The sequence below is a fragment of the Capra hircus genome, chromosome 23 (genome assembly GCF_001704415.2).
Source record: "Capra hircus breed San Clemente chromosome 23, ASM170441v1, whole genome shotgun sequence".
In the NCBI taxonomy this organism is placed as follows: Eukaryota; Metazoa; Chordata; class Mammalia; order Artiodactyla; family Bovidae; genus Capra; species Capra hircus.
Genome location: NC_030830.1, coordinates 45,566,006 through 45,581,064, shown reverse-complemented (window position 1 = coordinate 45,581,064; position 15,059 = coordinate 45,566,006). Strand labels below are relative to the sequence as shown.

The window sequence follows — 15,059 nt, the reverse complement described above, 5'->3', positions numbered from 1 at the left end:
ACAAAATTCCAGGACTCTTCCTAGGCTAGATTTGGCATTCTCCTCAAAATCCTATAGTCTAAAGAAGTGTTTAGGCCCTTGGAGATTTTTCTAAGAAAGGTCAGGCTTTCAGATATGTAACTTCTCAAACTAGAAATGGAACTGGCTCTGGTAAGAACAATGTGCTTCATGTTTCATTTAGAAAGTTATTCACAGCTGTAGATTCTCTTCTTGAAGCACTTGCTGTGATTACCCTGGATTAACTTCTGTATGAAATACTACTACAGAGTAACACTGGAGAAGGCAGTGGCACCCCACTCCAGTACTCTTGCCTGGAAAATCCCATGGATGGAGGAAACTGGTGGGCTGCAGTCCATGGGGTCACTAAGAGTCGGACACGACTGAGTGACTTCACTTTCACTTTTCACTTTCATGCATTGGAGAAGGAAACGGCAACCCATTCCAGTGTTCTTGCCTGGAGAATCCTAGGGACGGGGGACCCTGGTGGGCTGCCATCTATAGGGTCGCAGAGTCGGACACAACTGAAGCGACTTAGCAGCAGCAGCAGCACAGAGTAACATTGGAGTCCACAATGATAGCAAATTATCAGCAAGAAAGTGTATCCATTGTGTTATTTGCAGGGAGATGCACAGGAAAGCACAGTCCTATGAAATATACTGGGGAGGGAGGGTCTCTATATGCTCATATATAAATATATATATTTTTGGCTGTGCCACATGGCACACAGGATCTGTTTCTAGGGATTGAACCTGTGCCCTGAAGTGGTAGCGGGGCATCTTAACCACTGGACCACCAGGAAAGTCCCTGTTTGTCAATACCTTACATCTGAGTCAGTTTTTCTTCCATACCTACCCCATCCCACTGGGGAAGCTGTGTAGGGTCCTAACAGAATTAAGAAAGTTTCAACACCAGAAAAAGCAGATTCCAGTTAGTCCCTATGAAATATTTTTTTAAAGTAAAATGGTTTTAAGTGAGAACCAGAGGTATGATTCCAATGACATAGTCTGACATACAAATCCGTGGAGGAGCTGGAAGGTTACAGAATGAGGGCCACACCGAGGAAGAAAGAAAGACTGCTGCAGAGCCTTGGGAGCCAGGTTCCCGTGGCCTGCCCCTGCAGCCCGTCGACACTCACCCCTGGACACTAGGAGATCTCTCACACACAAAGCAATCTGAGTTGTGTCCTAGAAATGGCAGCAGACTAAGGATACTGGTTAAATCTGAGTGCACATATCCACAAAAGATAAGCCTATACAGGAGACAGTAAGCAAGAATTCTTCTGCTCTAAACGATAATGTTTATCTTTTAATGGAGTTTGGTAGTTACCATCAAAATTCCAAGTCTAAAAACATACAGCCTGGGCAGGACAGGAGGAGGGCTTTCTCCTGACATCTGATCTGCAGTAGTGGGGTTCAGTGGTAGGTCTCCTAACTCGGGCAAGAGCGAGCAAGGGAGCAAAGCCTGACAGCGGGGTCCCTCATTCTGCCACGTCCCTCGTCTCTCTTCTGGCTAACAGAGTACAGGGGCTTCCCAGGTGCCACAGTGGTAAAGGGGCTGCCTGTCAGTGCAGGAGGTGCAAGAGACACAGGGTGGTCCCTGGGCCAGGAAGGTACCCTGGAGTAGGAAACGGCAATCCACTCCAGTATTCTTGCCTAAAACATTCCATGGACAGAGGAGCTTGGTAAGCTACAGTCTATGCGGTCGCAAAGAGCTGGACAGGACTGAGCACATTTTGTCAAGTAAGGGCATTTTCAAAAGGGAACCAGTATCAATTTGTGTCTTTATTTTATAAGAATGAAGACACAAATTCAAGCTAATACTTCAAAACCTCCCTCAGAAGTCTCCTTACTGAATAAACTTAACCTTGTGAAAAACTAGCTGCACTGTCCTGATCTTTCTTTTTGCTACAGATGAATACACTGCTTCAAACTTGAAATCAGTTCAAATGAACTTGAAATCAGTTCTGACCATGAACTCATAGCTTTTATGAACTTAGCTCATAAAAGATCATCAGGAATCATGTCCAATGAGAATTCCAATATTTAGGCAAAAATTTTACCGAAGAAATTAATACTTTCATATACTAATCAGTTTAATGAGCTAACAAAAATTTCCTGGTAACTTAAAATTTCTAGTGTTGCTATGAAACTGTGACCTGCTATATGAACCGCAAAACCATTAACCATGCGAATGACGCAGCACAATAATCCCACCTAGAAGCTCTAACATACATGTTTCAATGTCTTTCTTATCACCTGTATTTGTTTTAAAATGAAAACGATCCTATTTTTGGTAAAAATACTTAGAAGCAACCAAATCTAGAAAGCTAAAAATCAAAATGTTAACAGTATTTATTTCTGTCTAGAGGGACTTTTTCCTTTTCTAAACTGTTTTCAAATATTTCTACATCAGAATATGCAATAAAATTGTTAACGTAATGAACAACAAAAAGTGTTGAAGATTGCAACCTTCTGTTTGGAAATGCAATGCATGCATGCATGCCTGCAAAGTCGTTTCAGTCGTGTCCGACTCTGTGCGACCCTATGGACAGCGCCCACCAGGATCCTCTCCACGGGATTCTCTAGGCAAGAATACTGGAGTGGGTGGCCATTTCCTTCCCCAGGGGAAATGCAATGGATTTGGTTTAAATCACTACTTTTTACCTTTTAAAAATATAAGTTTAACATCTATCCTTCACAAAAGCAGGTGGAAATTTTGTCTCTAAAAGGAACATAATCTTCTTAGTAAATTGTATTTAACTTTTTCCCTCCGGGTTTCTTTTCGTCTCTAGAAGTACAATGACTACATTACATTATTGCCCAAACATAACAAAAACACATTAATCAGGAATTAGGGCAAGTCATTCTCAGTTCAACAGGCCGGAACAGAATTCCTGAAACAATGCCTTACTTCACACAAACTCCAATTTCAAAGCCTGCTTCTCATTGATCAATCCTTCAAAGTTTGGGTCCATGGTTTGGTCTCATGAGCTTTATACTCCCAGAGTAAGTTCTGTTTCCCAGAATCCCCTTGTACCTAGCTTGTACCTGAAGCTATACTCCCAAATAACATCTTGAAAAGCAACAATTTTTCTCAAGAATGTTATATTCAAATACAGACAGAGCAGAAGAAATAAACACAGCAAAGCAGTACAATATTTATTTACCAACTCCAGCAGCAAAGCTTTAAACCCAAGAAACAATCCTGTTGTACAAAGCAACTTCCTTCCCACCCCCAAACTATTGTTTACAAAGTACATGGAACATACGCCTTATATGAACAAGTTTTAAAACACATACAGATACACCATATTCTGTAAAGTACTACTTGGTGAAGAAGGCCATACTATCAAACCAGTTCAATAAGCTTCTTCCTACCTTGTCTTTTGGTTAATCACCAGTATCTGTATTTGTAAAATTCCCCTCCCAGGAAGAATGACTGATTCTCTTTTGATACAGGACCCACCCCCCAAACCCCCCAAAACCACCGCGGAACTTAGGAGAATTTTTAAGCATCTCCTACCATGAAGTTGCAACAAAGCAAAAGGGAGTTAACAATGCTTCAATCCTGAGGGCCACTGCTCTACCTCTGGCGCTCTACTGAAAAGGAAGAACTGAGGAGAGGAGAGAAAAGGTCAAAGGGGCAACCAGAACAAGTAAAGAAATCCAAAGCAGAGGAAAAGACAGAAAGGAAGCTGACAGAGTGTCCTCCAGCTATGCTGGAGATGCCACGGGCACAGGGCTCAGCCCCTGCTTCAACACAAGACCTCGAACCGCCAGCGAAGCTACATTCTGAACAAGTGCACTCCCTCCCCAAGCGCACCCTCAGGCCATCTGCAGGCCAGGGCACAGGCAGCGAGCCACACGGGGGCTGCGGCCCGCAGCTGGCCCCGCAGGCACCGGCCAGCATGGACGGGCGGCCTCCCCGGGGGCAGCTCCTGGCTCATCCCCGTCGCCGCTCGCCGTCAGCGACGGAGCCCTCGTGGGCGAGTGCTGCACTGTCTGAGAGCCTCCCTTCGGCTCAGTCTAAGGGAGAAAAGGAATTAAATGTCCATAGTGACAAACTTCCTGACAGACTACCTCGATGACCTTATTAAGTAACAGCTATACATCTTAGCACACTTTGAACACGTAAGAACCAATACATTCTCATGGGGAATTTATCCTTTCTTCAACCCTATCTCAACTGTGCCCAATAAGGCGGTCCTCTGCGGTTCTGAAAGCAGAGACGCCGTGTGCCCCGCACTGCGCACACACCTGGCGCCTTCACCTGACGCCTGGCTCCTGCTCCTCCACTGGCCCCACTCACTCTTTCTAGTCACATTCCAGCCTCAGCTCGAGCATCTGGTAAAGAAAAGCTTCCTTGGGCCCTCCAGACAGCCCTCTCTTTTGCCCCAATCTCACCACAGGCATTCCTCTAACAGGACAATTACATTGTGTTGGCATTTCCTTCTCTTCTGAAGAGAATATACCATTTCTTATTAATTCACAGTATCCACAGACCTTCCACAGGTCTGCCTGCATACAACAGGTATTGAAGATGTTTACAAATAAAAAGATTGTTTCCATCAGAGACACAAAAAGACAAAATACCATCCATCAAAAATTGTATACATATACGTACACATCCTAGCTCTTCACTCTACGTTCTTTTTTAATTTTTTTCTTATTGTTGATTATGTCATTTCTTAGCTTGCACTTATGAGACTGTTTTACTTTAAATACATCTCTCAATACCTTAATCCACTGTTGGACTTGTATAATATGCAGCTTAATATTTCAGCCTTAAAAAACTATAAAGAGGGAAGCATGATGTGATGACATGAACTATTACATACTATTAAATACACCTTCAAGAGAATCTGTATCAATACTATCCCACGGTTATGAGAAATCTATAAATGTTGGCAAAAACACTAAAGAAACGCAATTTGTATCAGGCTGTGAAGTTTCCAAAGTACTTCTAGGCATGATTATCTCATTTGAGAGTAGGAAATCTGAGTCTCAGAGAATAAGTGACTTACTAATATTCACACCAAGGTCTCTGGACTTCAAACACTACGTGCCTAACATCATTCCACCATCTTTCATTAAGCCAATATCCTCAAGACACTAGTTTTTAAAAAATTTAAGTGTGTATCTGAGACAAAATGAGTATAACAAATTAAAAAGGTACAACAAAGAAAAAAACAGCATCAAGAACCATGGTGGAGATGATCAGTGCTGACAATGAATAGGATACAAATAAGGAATCCACGAAACAGAAGACAACGCATTCAGAACAATCTCAGCAAAACCTCAGTGTGAGCATGACTGTCCACTATGACCAAGGTTTCTGATTACGTAAATGAAATAACCAGGAATTAGTTAATGAAGACATCAAGTTATAAGGGATGACAGTACAGCCATAAACACAAAATCCAGGGAAGGAGAAGGCTAGTTGTTTGACAAATTAGCTTCTCAGGGAGATTAAGACTTTAAGTGGTGCTCTGAAAACCGACGGAGGCCACCGAGCACAATGCTGAGTAGAGACTTTAAGAACAGAGCAGAAGCGAGAAGCTCAGCTCCTCCACCTGAGCAAGTTGTTTACCGTTCAGTTCCCCTTCCTCACCTGCAAAATAAGGGTGCATTTCTGCCTCAAGAGTCCCCCATGGCCAGCACAGTGCCTAGTACACAGAAGCTCTGCTGAACGAGGTTTCCCCTCTACTTCCTTCCCAGGCAGGGAGACAACACTTTAGACCCAATACTATCAAGGGGCTTCCAACATCTGTCAAATACAACTTTTGTCAAAAGTTAAAGAAAACAGGAGTTGATATAAGCCATTAGACAAAGCAACATACATCCAGCTGTGCTAATAATCTAAATGAGACTAATCACAAATTATCTGTGTTCTACCCAAGGCAGAAGGGAATGGGCTACATACTTGAAAGCAAGAAGCTTATTGTGATTAAATGTTTGTTTTTTTAATGGAACTGAAAATTTAAAACTGTGTTTAGTGACTTGGAAAATGTCTTTTTCCCCATCACCCACACCACTGTTGCCTCACTAAATAAAAGAAGTATAGATAAATGGATCTCAAACATGACTCTTCTAGCACGTCAAGGAAGTGTGAAACACAGGCATTACAGATAAGAGCAAGAGTTAACAAGAGGTCTAACTGTAGCCCTTAAAACTGAATGCTGTGATAGAGCCACTTTTATGAGTAATGAAAGAAAACAGAAAGCACAGGATAGCTCATGGGAAAAAAACAGCTATGAAATTCTCACAAAGGGACCATCAACAGAACCTAGAAGATAACACTTGAAGCATTTAAGGTCAAAGAATTTTTTTTTAATTACCAGATAAAATGCGTTTACAATAACTTCCACCAAGAAACATACTCCTCAGGAATATTAGAAAACACAAAGCAACTTGAGAGATCTCCAGAGTCCTAAAGAATACTGCAGACAGCCTGAGAACTCTTACTGAATCGACACGGCGTCAGAAAATCCAACAGATCACTTGAAACAGACAGTTACCATGACAAAACCAGTACAGCGTTTACGACCTAGAGATAACTGATTAAGATATGGTATTAAATATGTCAGGGCTTCCCTATTGGTTCAGCGGTAAAGAATCCACCTGCCAATGTAGGAGTCTCAGGTTTACCCATGGGTTGGGAACATCCCCTGGAGAAGGAAATGGCCCAGACAGAGGAGCCTGGATGGAAGATCCCCATGGACAGAGGAGCCTGGCAGGCTACAGTCCATGGGGCTGCAAAGAGTCGGACACTTGGTGACTCAACACACACACACACAGTACATGTGAGAGGGGTACTATAAGTTCATGGTGATGAACTTAAAATTTCTGTTAAGAGAGAAAAGATGCAACTGACCACAAATTACGTACAGCAATTCATGTGTGGGAAGACTATACAAACATGAGAAAATAGTACTATCAGGAAAAAAGAAGGCATTAAAAACTGAGGAAATTCAACAGCCAAAGAGTAGGATGACACTGACTTGGCTACTTTTATTTTTTTAAGAAAAGGACATTTTTAAGAGAGAACTAGAAAACCTCTAAAAATAATGCTGAAGGCATTGCATTTAATCATATAAAACCACATGAAAATCCTGGTTAGCATAGACTGGCAGAATAAAAAATATAATCTACATCAAGAGATTAAGGAAGATAAGACATCCTTTAAAGAAGAGGTTTACATAAAGAGGAAGAAAAGATCAATACAAAGAATAACTGAGATGCTAACATCAAAAGGACATGTTTGGCCTGTGATCACTTCCCAATATATCACACCAGAAACTCAAATAATCTCCAGTAATATCTCAATGGCACCAAACACTGCTACAAAAAAGGTTTTCATTCCTATAAAGTCAAGCAGATGAAAAGAAAAGTAGTACAAAAATACCACCCCACTAATCAATACTAGGAAAAAAGACTTAATGAAACAATATTCTCAGCACTCATCCAGGAAGAGAAATTCCACATCATATTTTAACAGTTTACAAAACTAGTTCTATCTGGAAAAACAACTAAGTGGGTAATGACAGGCAGGAGAGGCATACAGAGCTGACAGTCAATTACGGGACTAGCCACTAAGAATGGCGAATTTCAAAAGATAAGGAAACCTGAACAGTGCAAGTCTGGGAAAACATGCCTCACGCCATTAAAAAAAAAAGTTTTCAGTTATTGCAGTCTTTAAACTATTTCTGCAAAGATCTAATCCTCAATTTCTAACCTTCACCAGAATCCCAGTCAATTAAGTGTATCCTCAAGAATACTGAATGCGGCATTTAATTTTTGTTCATCCATGTCATTTAACTCTGTATCCAAGTTTATAGCTAAAAGAGATTCTGGACTGTACTGATTCCAACCTCCTGTTTACAGTACCTGAGAGGTTATCCTGGATGGAGCAGGCCTTTAAGGACATTATCAATCAGGACACTTAGGCATCATTCAGTAAATTAGTATAATGGTAATGTAACGTAATGTAATATACTAAATAGTACCCAAGTACCCTGAGTTTATGCTCTCCTCAAAATGTCATTTTGAGAGCTAGGTAAATAAATGTAATTATACATAAAGAAGCTGTCACACAGTAAATAATAATAAGTTTAAATGCAATTACACTGATAAGCTGTCACACAGTCTGAAAAAAAAAGATAGTGTCAACAAATATACTATAGTTTCCAAACATCTTTGTTTCTTATTACCAAGTAACACACCCACTTACAAATGAGCTGTGTTACTATGGCTATGAACAAGGTTAGACATAAGACAAATGCTTCAATCAGAAACAGAAAAGAAAGCTGCCTCAGTGCCCAGAAAACTGAGCCAATCACTCGTAACTAAAATAGCTACCGCTAAGTTATTTAAATAAAGGCGGGGGCACATACTCTACAAGTCCTTCTGAAATGCATCAACAGTGCTGTAATGAAAATAAAGTAACATTCAGAAGGAGAGTACCCTTAGATAGTGCAATTGTACAGATGAGACATAAACTACAAGATAAAAAAATCACTATACAGAATTCACATAAATATCACCAGCAACATATGCAAGACATTAAAATGTTGTTTTAAACAATAGTGTAAAATTTAAAAAGGCACTTCATATAACAATGAATGGAAACAGTATTTCTGTGTACACACAGTAAACACAAGAAATCTTAGTTTCCACATACATTTTACATCTAGTCAAACAATAACGTTTTAAAGAAGGATCATTAGATGCATCCCTTTTAGGAACACCACGTCACTCAACCTGTGATGATTACGAGGCCTCCTAGAAAACCCAGCGACGTTCAAATATCAGAGGCTGGCCTGATGGAGGATCTTGGCTTTGCACACGGCAGACGTGACCTGAAAACCTGTTATCTGACTAATTACAAGTTCCAAATACTATTGCGGCTGTTTCCCTAGACCAAGTCCCCATTTTTAGTTTTATAACACCATCATTCAAGTATGCCAGAGAAGGGCTTTAAAATAGCAATAATAAAAAAACAGGTCAAGGATATTGCTTCTTCTGCAGTCAATCGCATCACCTACAACTAAACCTGCTCCCGCTCTACTGCATTCTGCTCCATCCCCACGCAATGGCCGCACCCTTCAGAAGTCAGCTACCTGACCACTAATTTGATGATTTCTCAATACTTTTTCATTAGGGAAGACCTATGGAGGTCCTTGGGCATAGCAATCAGAGAGTGGGGAAGCAACGCTACTCATCTTGCTGCTATGGAGCACCAAACGTGACGCAGAAGGAAGACGAAAGAAATGCTGCTCTGTGAGCAGCAGGGAAAGGAGGAATACCCAGAGTGAACAGCTAACTCTACTCCAAGGTACACTTAAACTGGGTACAATGGTAGATTTTACATTGTGTCCTTTTTTAAACACCATTAAAAGTAAAAAGTTTCAAAGGAAGAGCAGGTTAGGTGGAAATGCCAGAGCAGTCTGAGAGTCAGGTCTTCGAGCACCATTAATTCTGGTTTGAATTTTGAAAAATTAAGAGTTCTCAAAAATCATCAAATTTGTGACCCAGCACCTAATTCAGGGAAGGGATGGAGAGAAATGGAGAAGTGGGAGCAGTGTGAAGAAGCCTCAGCTAACTGGGAATACCTCGGGCAGCCATCCCGGAGTGTCAAGGTCTCTCTCTCTCTCTCAAGTTCCCATGGTTATCCTTTCACAGAAGAAACTAGAAGGTCATGGCAAGGGCACGTGAGGCCGCTGAGCTAGTGGGCCAAATATCATGAACTATTATCATCTTCGTGTGATTTCTTAGGCCTTTGGTTCTTTTAGCCAGTTATCAGTGCTCTTCTAGGGTTCAGTTTGAAAGACAGCTTCTTTGAGCATGGGCCTCAAACAGCATTAGTAAAACTTGGTGAAAAGTACAGAAAAATTAAAGGTAAATGTTAACTCTAGATATGCCCTGACCAAATTTGCCAAGAGGAGACTATCAAGACTGCAACTTAAGCTTCATCTACCAATAGGACAAACAGAATCAATTATAAATTATCCGTGAAATTATCTGACAAAATAAAGTAGCTTCCAAGTAAGGATATATGCATCTTTGACTGCTACAGCACACACAAGGAAAGGAAGAAAAAGCAGACAAAAAGTATGCTGAAGGTGGTTATGACGAGGAGAGAGGATGGCCTTCCAATTAGCCATTAAAAAGCGGAACACCAGGAAAACATCAGGCACCACTATGCAGGCAAGAAACAGAAACCACATAAATGCGAAAACGGTGTCAGAGTCCACAAACAGTGAACCCAAAATACTACGGTCAAGCACATGGAAAAAAATGCAGATGCTTAACAAACCAAGAAATTATAAAATTATCAGTCTGTTGATAAAATTTTTTTCTATTTGGCCAAGCAAATAATATTGGATGATGTATTCAGACCCCTCCAATTTGGCATCTTCTCCATCTCTGAAGTCACGCTGGGAAGACAAGGGTCTAAGGGCTGGGACACCACACAGCCACTGCCTCAAGACAAAAATACTACAGGATGTTTAGCTTAGGTATCTGCTGTCAGTTCCACTCTGATGGAGTAACAGTACCTCGAAGAGCTGGGAACAAAAATATAAGTGGTCTCTCATGGTAGAGTGTGACTAGGTTAAGGGACTAAAAAACCAAGAACACATCACTGAAGTCTTGACTTCAGACTTTCAAGAAATTGTTAATGGAATCTAGAAAGGGAAGTGTGTGAAATGTACTCTTTACTACATCCACAGTTACACTCTGAATCTGAAGGATTTCTCAGTAAAATCTAGACTGATAGCATCCCTTTATTACAATCGGAGGATCAGACTGTCAGGCATGTTTGGAATTCTTGCTCTTTCAAGAGTTCAGATTTTGCATGCTGAGACGGTGTAAAATCCTTGATTTCCAGGGCACTAATATGCAATCTCTCTCTCTTTTTTTGTATTTAGAGCTTGATGAATCATCAAGCTCAAAGTTTAGAAAGCAGTCAAGGTCACCATGGTGAAATGTCCAGATTATCCTGCGAGAACAGCATGATCAGGTCTCACAGCTTGTGGATGCTTAACAGACTTGGGAATGACAACTGCAGGTAATTCTGTGTAGCTCTGGGTGGTGAAGACAGTTACTGTGAAAGTTTCCAAGGATATCACAGCAAAGTCTTCCTCCAGCTGGTGTCCACAGCCGATCTAGGACATCCAGCCACACCACCAGTAGGGAATGGATTTGGCAAATTTTGATTTGAATTCCAGTTCTTGACATATAGCTTCACGGCTGATTCTGAAGTCTTACAGAGATTGACAGCAGTATGGACACTCGGTGAGCTGATCACCCTGATACAGAGAGATTAAAACCGATTTGTAGTTTTGTGGACAAAAAGATCTTTTGTGACGATCTGACAAACGGAAGCCTAAACTAGGAAGCACTGATGACCTAAAAATGAATGATCTGCCTCTGGTGTTAGAGATAATGGTAGGTTATTTCCAGATCCAAAATCTGCTCGCCATCAGCTTATCAGTGAGAGTTTTCTGAGGGGGAAGAAATCTTTATATTTTTCCTTAATCATAAAAGGATTTGGATTCCTGAGGACCCACTTCGAGACTTATCTTGGACTAGAAACAATGTGTAAACCTTTGTTCAATCCAACTGAAAGTCTCCACTGCTCACTTGGCCAAGAAAGCGTGAGTCTCTGTATTATCTACTTCATTCCCAAAGTCTAGAACTCGGTGTCAGCTGTGATCATCCCAGACACGTGTTCAGTGTCCTGTGGGGGAGGGGGCATCGTGCATGGCTACACTGCAGACCGTGAATGGGTCACTAATTCTTGTACCCATGGCGTTCCGGAGAGTCTGCCCTTTTTCTGTGTCTATAGGGGTGGTTGCGAGGTCTGTACCAGTCCCCTCGGGAGTACCCACGACTGTGGCAATGTGCTTTCTGGTCATGACTGTAGAAGTATCGATGCTGGCTATAGTATTTACTGTGGTCTTTATAGTCGTTTTCTTTCACACTGTTTTCTCCTGCAACAACAGCATTCACATCTTGTCCAAAGAGGCAAGTACCATCAAAGGGCAAGTGTGAGATCTTCTCCTGGGTCTTCTTTGTGAGGGATGTGAGCCGAAGCCAAGCCTGCCTTCTGTAGTCTATTGCCATCGCCATAACTCTGACCACAGAGTCCATTATGTCCCTGGTAGTACACAGCTGCCAGAGGCCTGCATCCATGCCATCAGATATGATACATCTTGCCTTTCCACGATCAAACTCGGGGTCATGGACCAGGTCCTCCATATCTTCCCAGAGTTTACGCTGATACTGCGTCATGTAGGCCATGTAGCTGGCAGCTCGGGCCGCGATGGAAGCAGCATGGTAGAACCTGCAGCCCATGACCTCCATCTCCTTTGAGGTGGAATCCAGGGGCGACGTGGTGCCTCCTCTCCTGCTGTGCTCTAGCGCTTCGACGATGGGGCCTCCTGCTGGGGGATTTGGCTGGAAAGGAGAGGTGTCCTTAGCCACAGGATACACCCTGTGTCCCATGAAAGAAGAAGGATGGCAATCAGCAGGGTCTTTGAAAACCTCCGCGGTGGCAATTCTCAGAAGAGGATGCAACGGAGGGACCAAGCGCTTCTTGGAGGTCACACAGTCAGGCTTGCCCTCGCACGGTTCTGCTTCTGACTGCAAGGTGACTCTCTTGATAACACCTCTCTGTTCCATTCTTTTCAATAGCCCTGTGAAGCTGGACTGACTGGGGTCAGCTGGCTGCCCTTTGTCGTCGGCCGAGGGGGACTTGCACTCAGCCTCTTCTTCAACTGCAGATAAGTGTTCTTCTCTGGAGGTAGAGATGTCCCAAGGAACCGAGGAGGCCTCACCTGTGCGGGAATGATGAAATCGGAAGCAGCTCCTGGACTGCAGGTCACGTATCACTCGGGACATCTCAGCCACCTGTGTCTGGAGATAGAGGAGGGCATCCCGCCCGTGCTGGGAAGCTGGAGACTCTACGGGCAAACCCTCCTTGACCTCTGAGGAGGCCACAGACTCTTGGGGGACCAGGAGTGGAGATGGAGGCAGACTCTGGTAATTCTGTGATGGCTCAAGTGTCTCTGTCTCAGAGATCTTAATATCTGAATTACTGTGATCATTTCTCTGGGTCTCCAATGGGTTCTCAACGGAAGAAGGGTGAGAAACCATCCTTTGAGGACTGCTGGCGCAGCGCCCAGAGGAGGAGCTGCCGTCTCCACTGGGAGGAGGAGCACTGCAGCCAGAGCACATTTCTGGGCGACGACTCTCTGAGGCTGGCGCCTTAGACTCAGGCATTCTCTGGGTTATCCATGTGAACAAGAGAACCAAGGAAGAAAGAAAATATGCTTTTAATATGTTAACCTTCAAGTGCAGAGATGCATGTCCAGTAAGTAGAACTCAACTTTTTAAATTATTATAATTAACAATGAAACATACAATCCACTTCAGGTCAGCAACGGGATCACAGAAGTCAAATCCACAAGTTTCATTACCCCCAAAGCCCAATACCAACTATTGGCATTAACCTGGCACTCTATGAAAAAAGAGCAAAAACAAGCCCAGTTTAAGGGGCACCATCCTAGCCTGCTGCTTATTTCCATGTTAGAATAAGAGGTAACAAGACTGCTGATGAAAATAGTTTTTTTTTTTAAATCCCACTGAACATGTGTAAGGCAACAAGCAGAAGTTAACAATGGCAGAGAGAACGTGGAAAAGTTCCACTGAAGAGAAAAAAAAATATTTCTAAAAGTCCCCCATTGCAGAGACACTTTTAGGTCCCTTTAAAAATCCTCATTCACTGACCATAAATAACGAAATTTTCCAGGTGGGCAGTTCTCCTCTACAGTTTGTAGTTTTCAGGAGCTTTGTAACCTTATTGCATCCTCACAACAACCCTGTGAGGTAGGTTATTATTCTTATGTGATAAAGAAACTAAAGTTAAAAGGCTACTGATCTAAATTCACAGAATAATAAGGAGCTAAGCGGGAACTAAAACCTAGGTATTTTGATTGTGAGTCCCAGTCCCAATCCCTTATGTATCATAGGCCACCCTGAACACATAGCCAGGAGTCCTCTAATCCATCAAGAACACAGTCCAATAATAGAAATTCGGGCTAAGACAAAAGCAAGACAAGACTGATACAAACGGCTCAGTTACTTTGGCTCTCAGAGTAAGGGAAGGATTAGTTTAAGGGTCAAACACACAGCCAAAAAAACGACAGTTCAGAGAAAACCCCAAATATTAGGGGAAGAGGCGGTTAGAGGGACGATGCCTGAATGACCCAGCAGCCTTCCCCACACTCCATTTCTAAAGGAGCTTCTCACAGCCTTTCTTCCAAACAGAATAAATTTTGTGTGGCCACGTGGTTCTGGAAGAAAAGGATCCAGTTCTATAGGGCATCTGAGGAAAGACAGGAAAGAAAAAGGGTGCCAAAGGCTTGCGGTTTTATTCCACTTCCCTTTCATCAGATACCACCTTCAAGACTTAGGACGCTCCTGTGTCATATAATACTTTCACATCCTCGCTCAAAGTAGAGGAACAAAGCTGGAAGCAGATCTTCCAGGCTAAGGACTCCCTGGACTACCTCTCAGGGCTATTCCAACAGAAATGGGCCGTTTCCTAGGGCACAACAGCACCTAAACATTGACTTGATGACTCCCTTTAGAGGACGTCTCTGAACTATGAAAAGCAAAGAAACGCAAGTTAAATGTACTCACCTCACGTTGAGAGGTGCTGGGCTCATCATCATCGCTGCTGACCAGGTCAATGTATTCCAGAACAGGTCTCAACGGTCCTTCCTGGAAAAGAACGAACAAACTAACCAACCAAGCAGAGCTACTCGAGCTGAACCAGCATTTAAGGCAATCCTTTTTGTTGATGTTGGGACTGACAGGTGAGAACTCTTCTGAAGAGGAGCCCTTATGGGTGGTACAAAATAATCAGAACGAATGTAGAGGAAAATCCTCAGAGTCCATGACTAATAAGTAATAAAACCGGAAAGAGCCCAAGCCACGAAGGCTATCGGGACTGTGCTGACTCCTTGGGGAGAGGATTAGTAACACAGGAACAGT

At 42.5% G+C, this 15,059-nt stretch overlaps 1 protein-coding gene across 4 annotated transcripts in view; it reads right to left on the bottom strand.

Annotated features, from left to right (window-relative positions):
- Positions 1-15,059, bottom strand: part of ZNF451 (zinc finger protein 451) — a 97,128-nt gene that overhangs the window by 73,958 nt on the left and 8,111 nt on the right. For 3 of the 4 annotated variants that reach the window (XM_018038936.1, XM_018038938.1, XM_018038937.1), the window contains exon 3: positions 14,706-14,786. In XM_018038936.1, the coding sequence (XP_017894425.1) occupies positions 14,706-14,786 (81 nt within the window). Of the gene's footprint in view, positions 1-6,710; positions 13,287-14,705; positions 14,787-15,059 lie in introns of those variants that run through there. The other variant, XM_018038939.1, reaches the window with a different exon arrangement.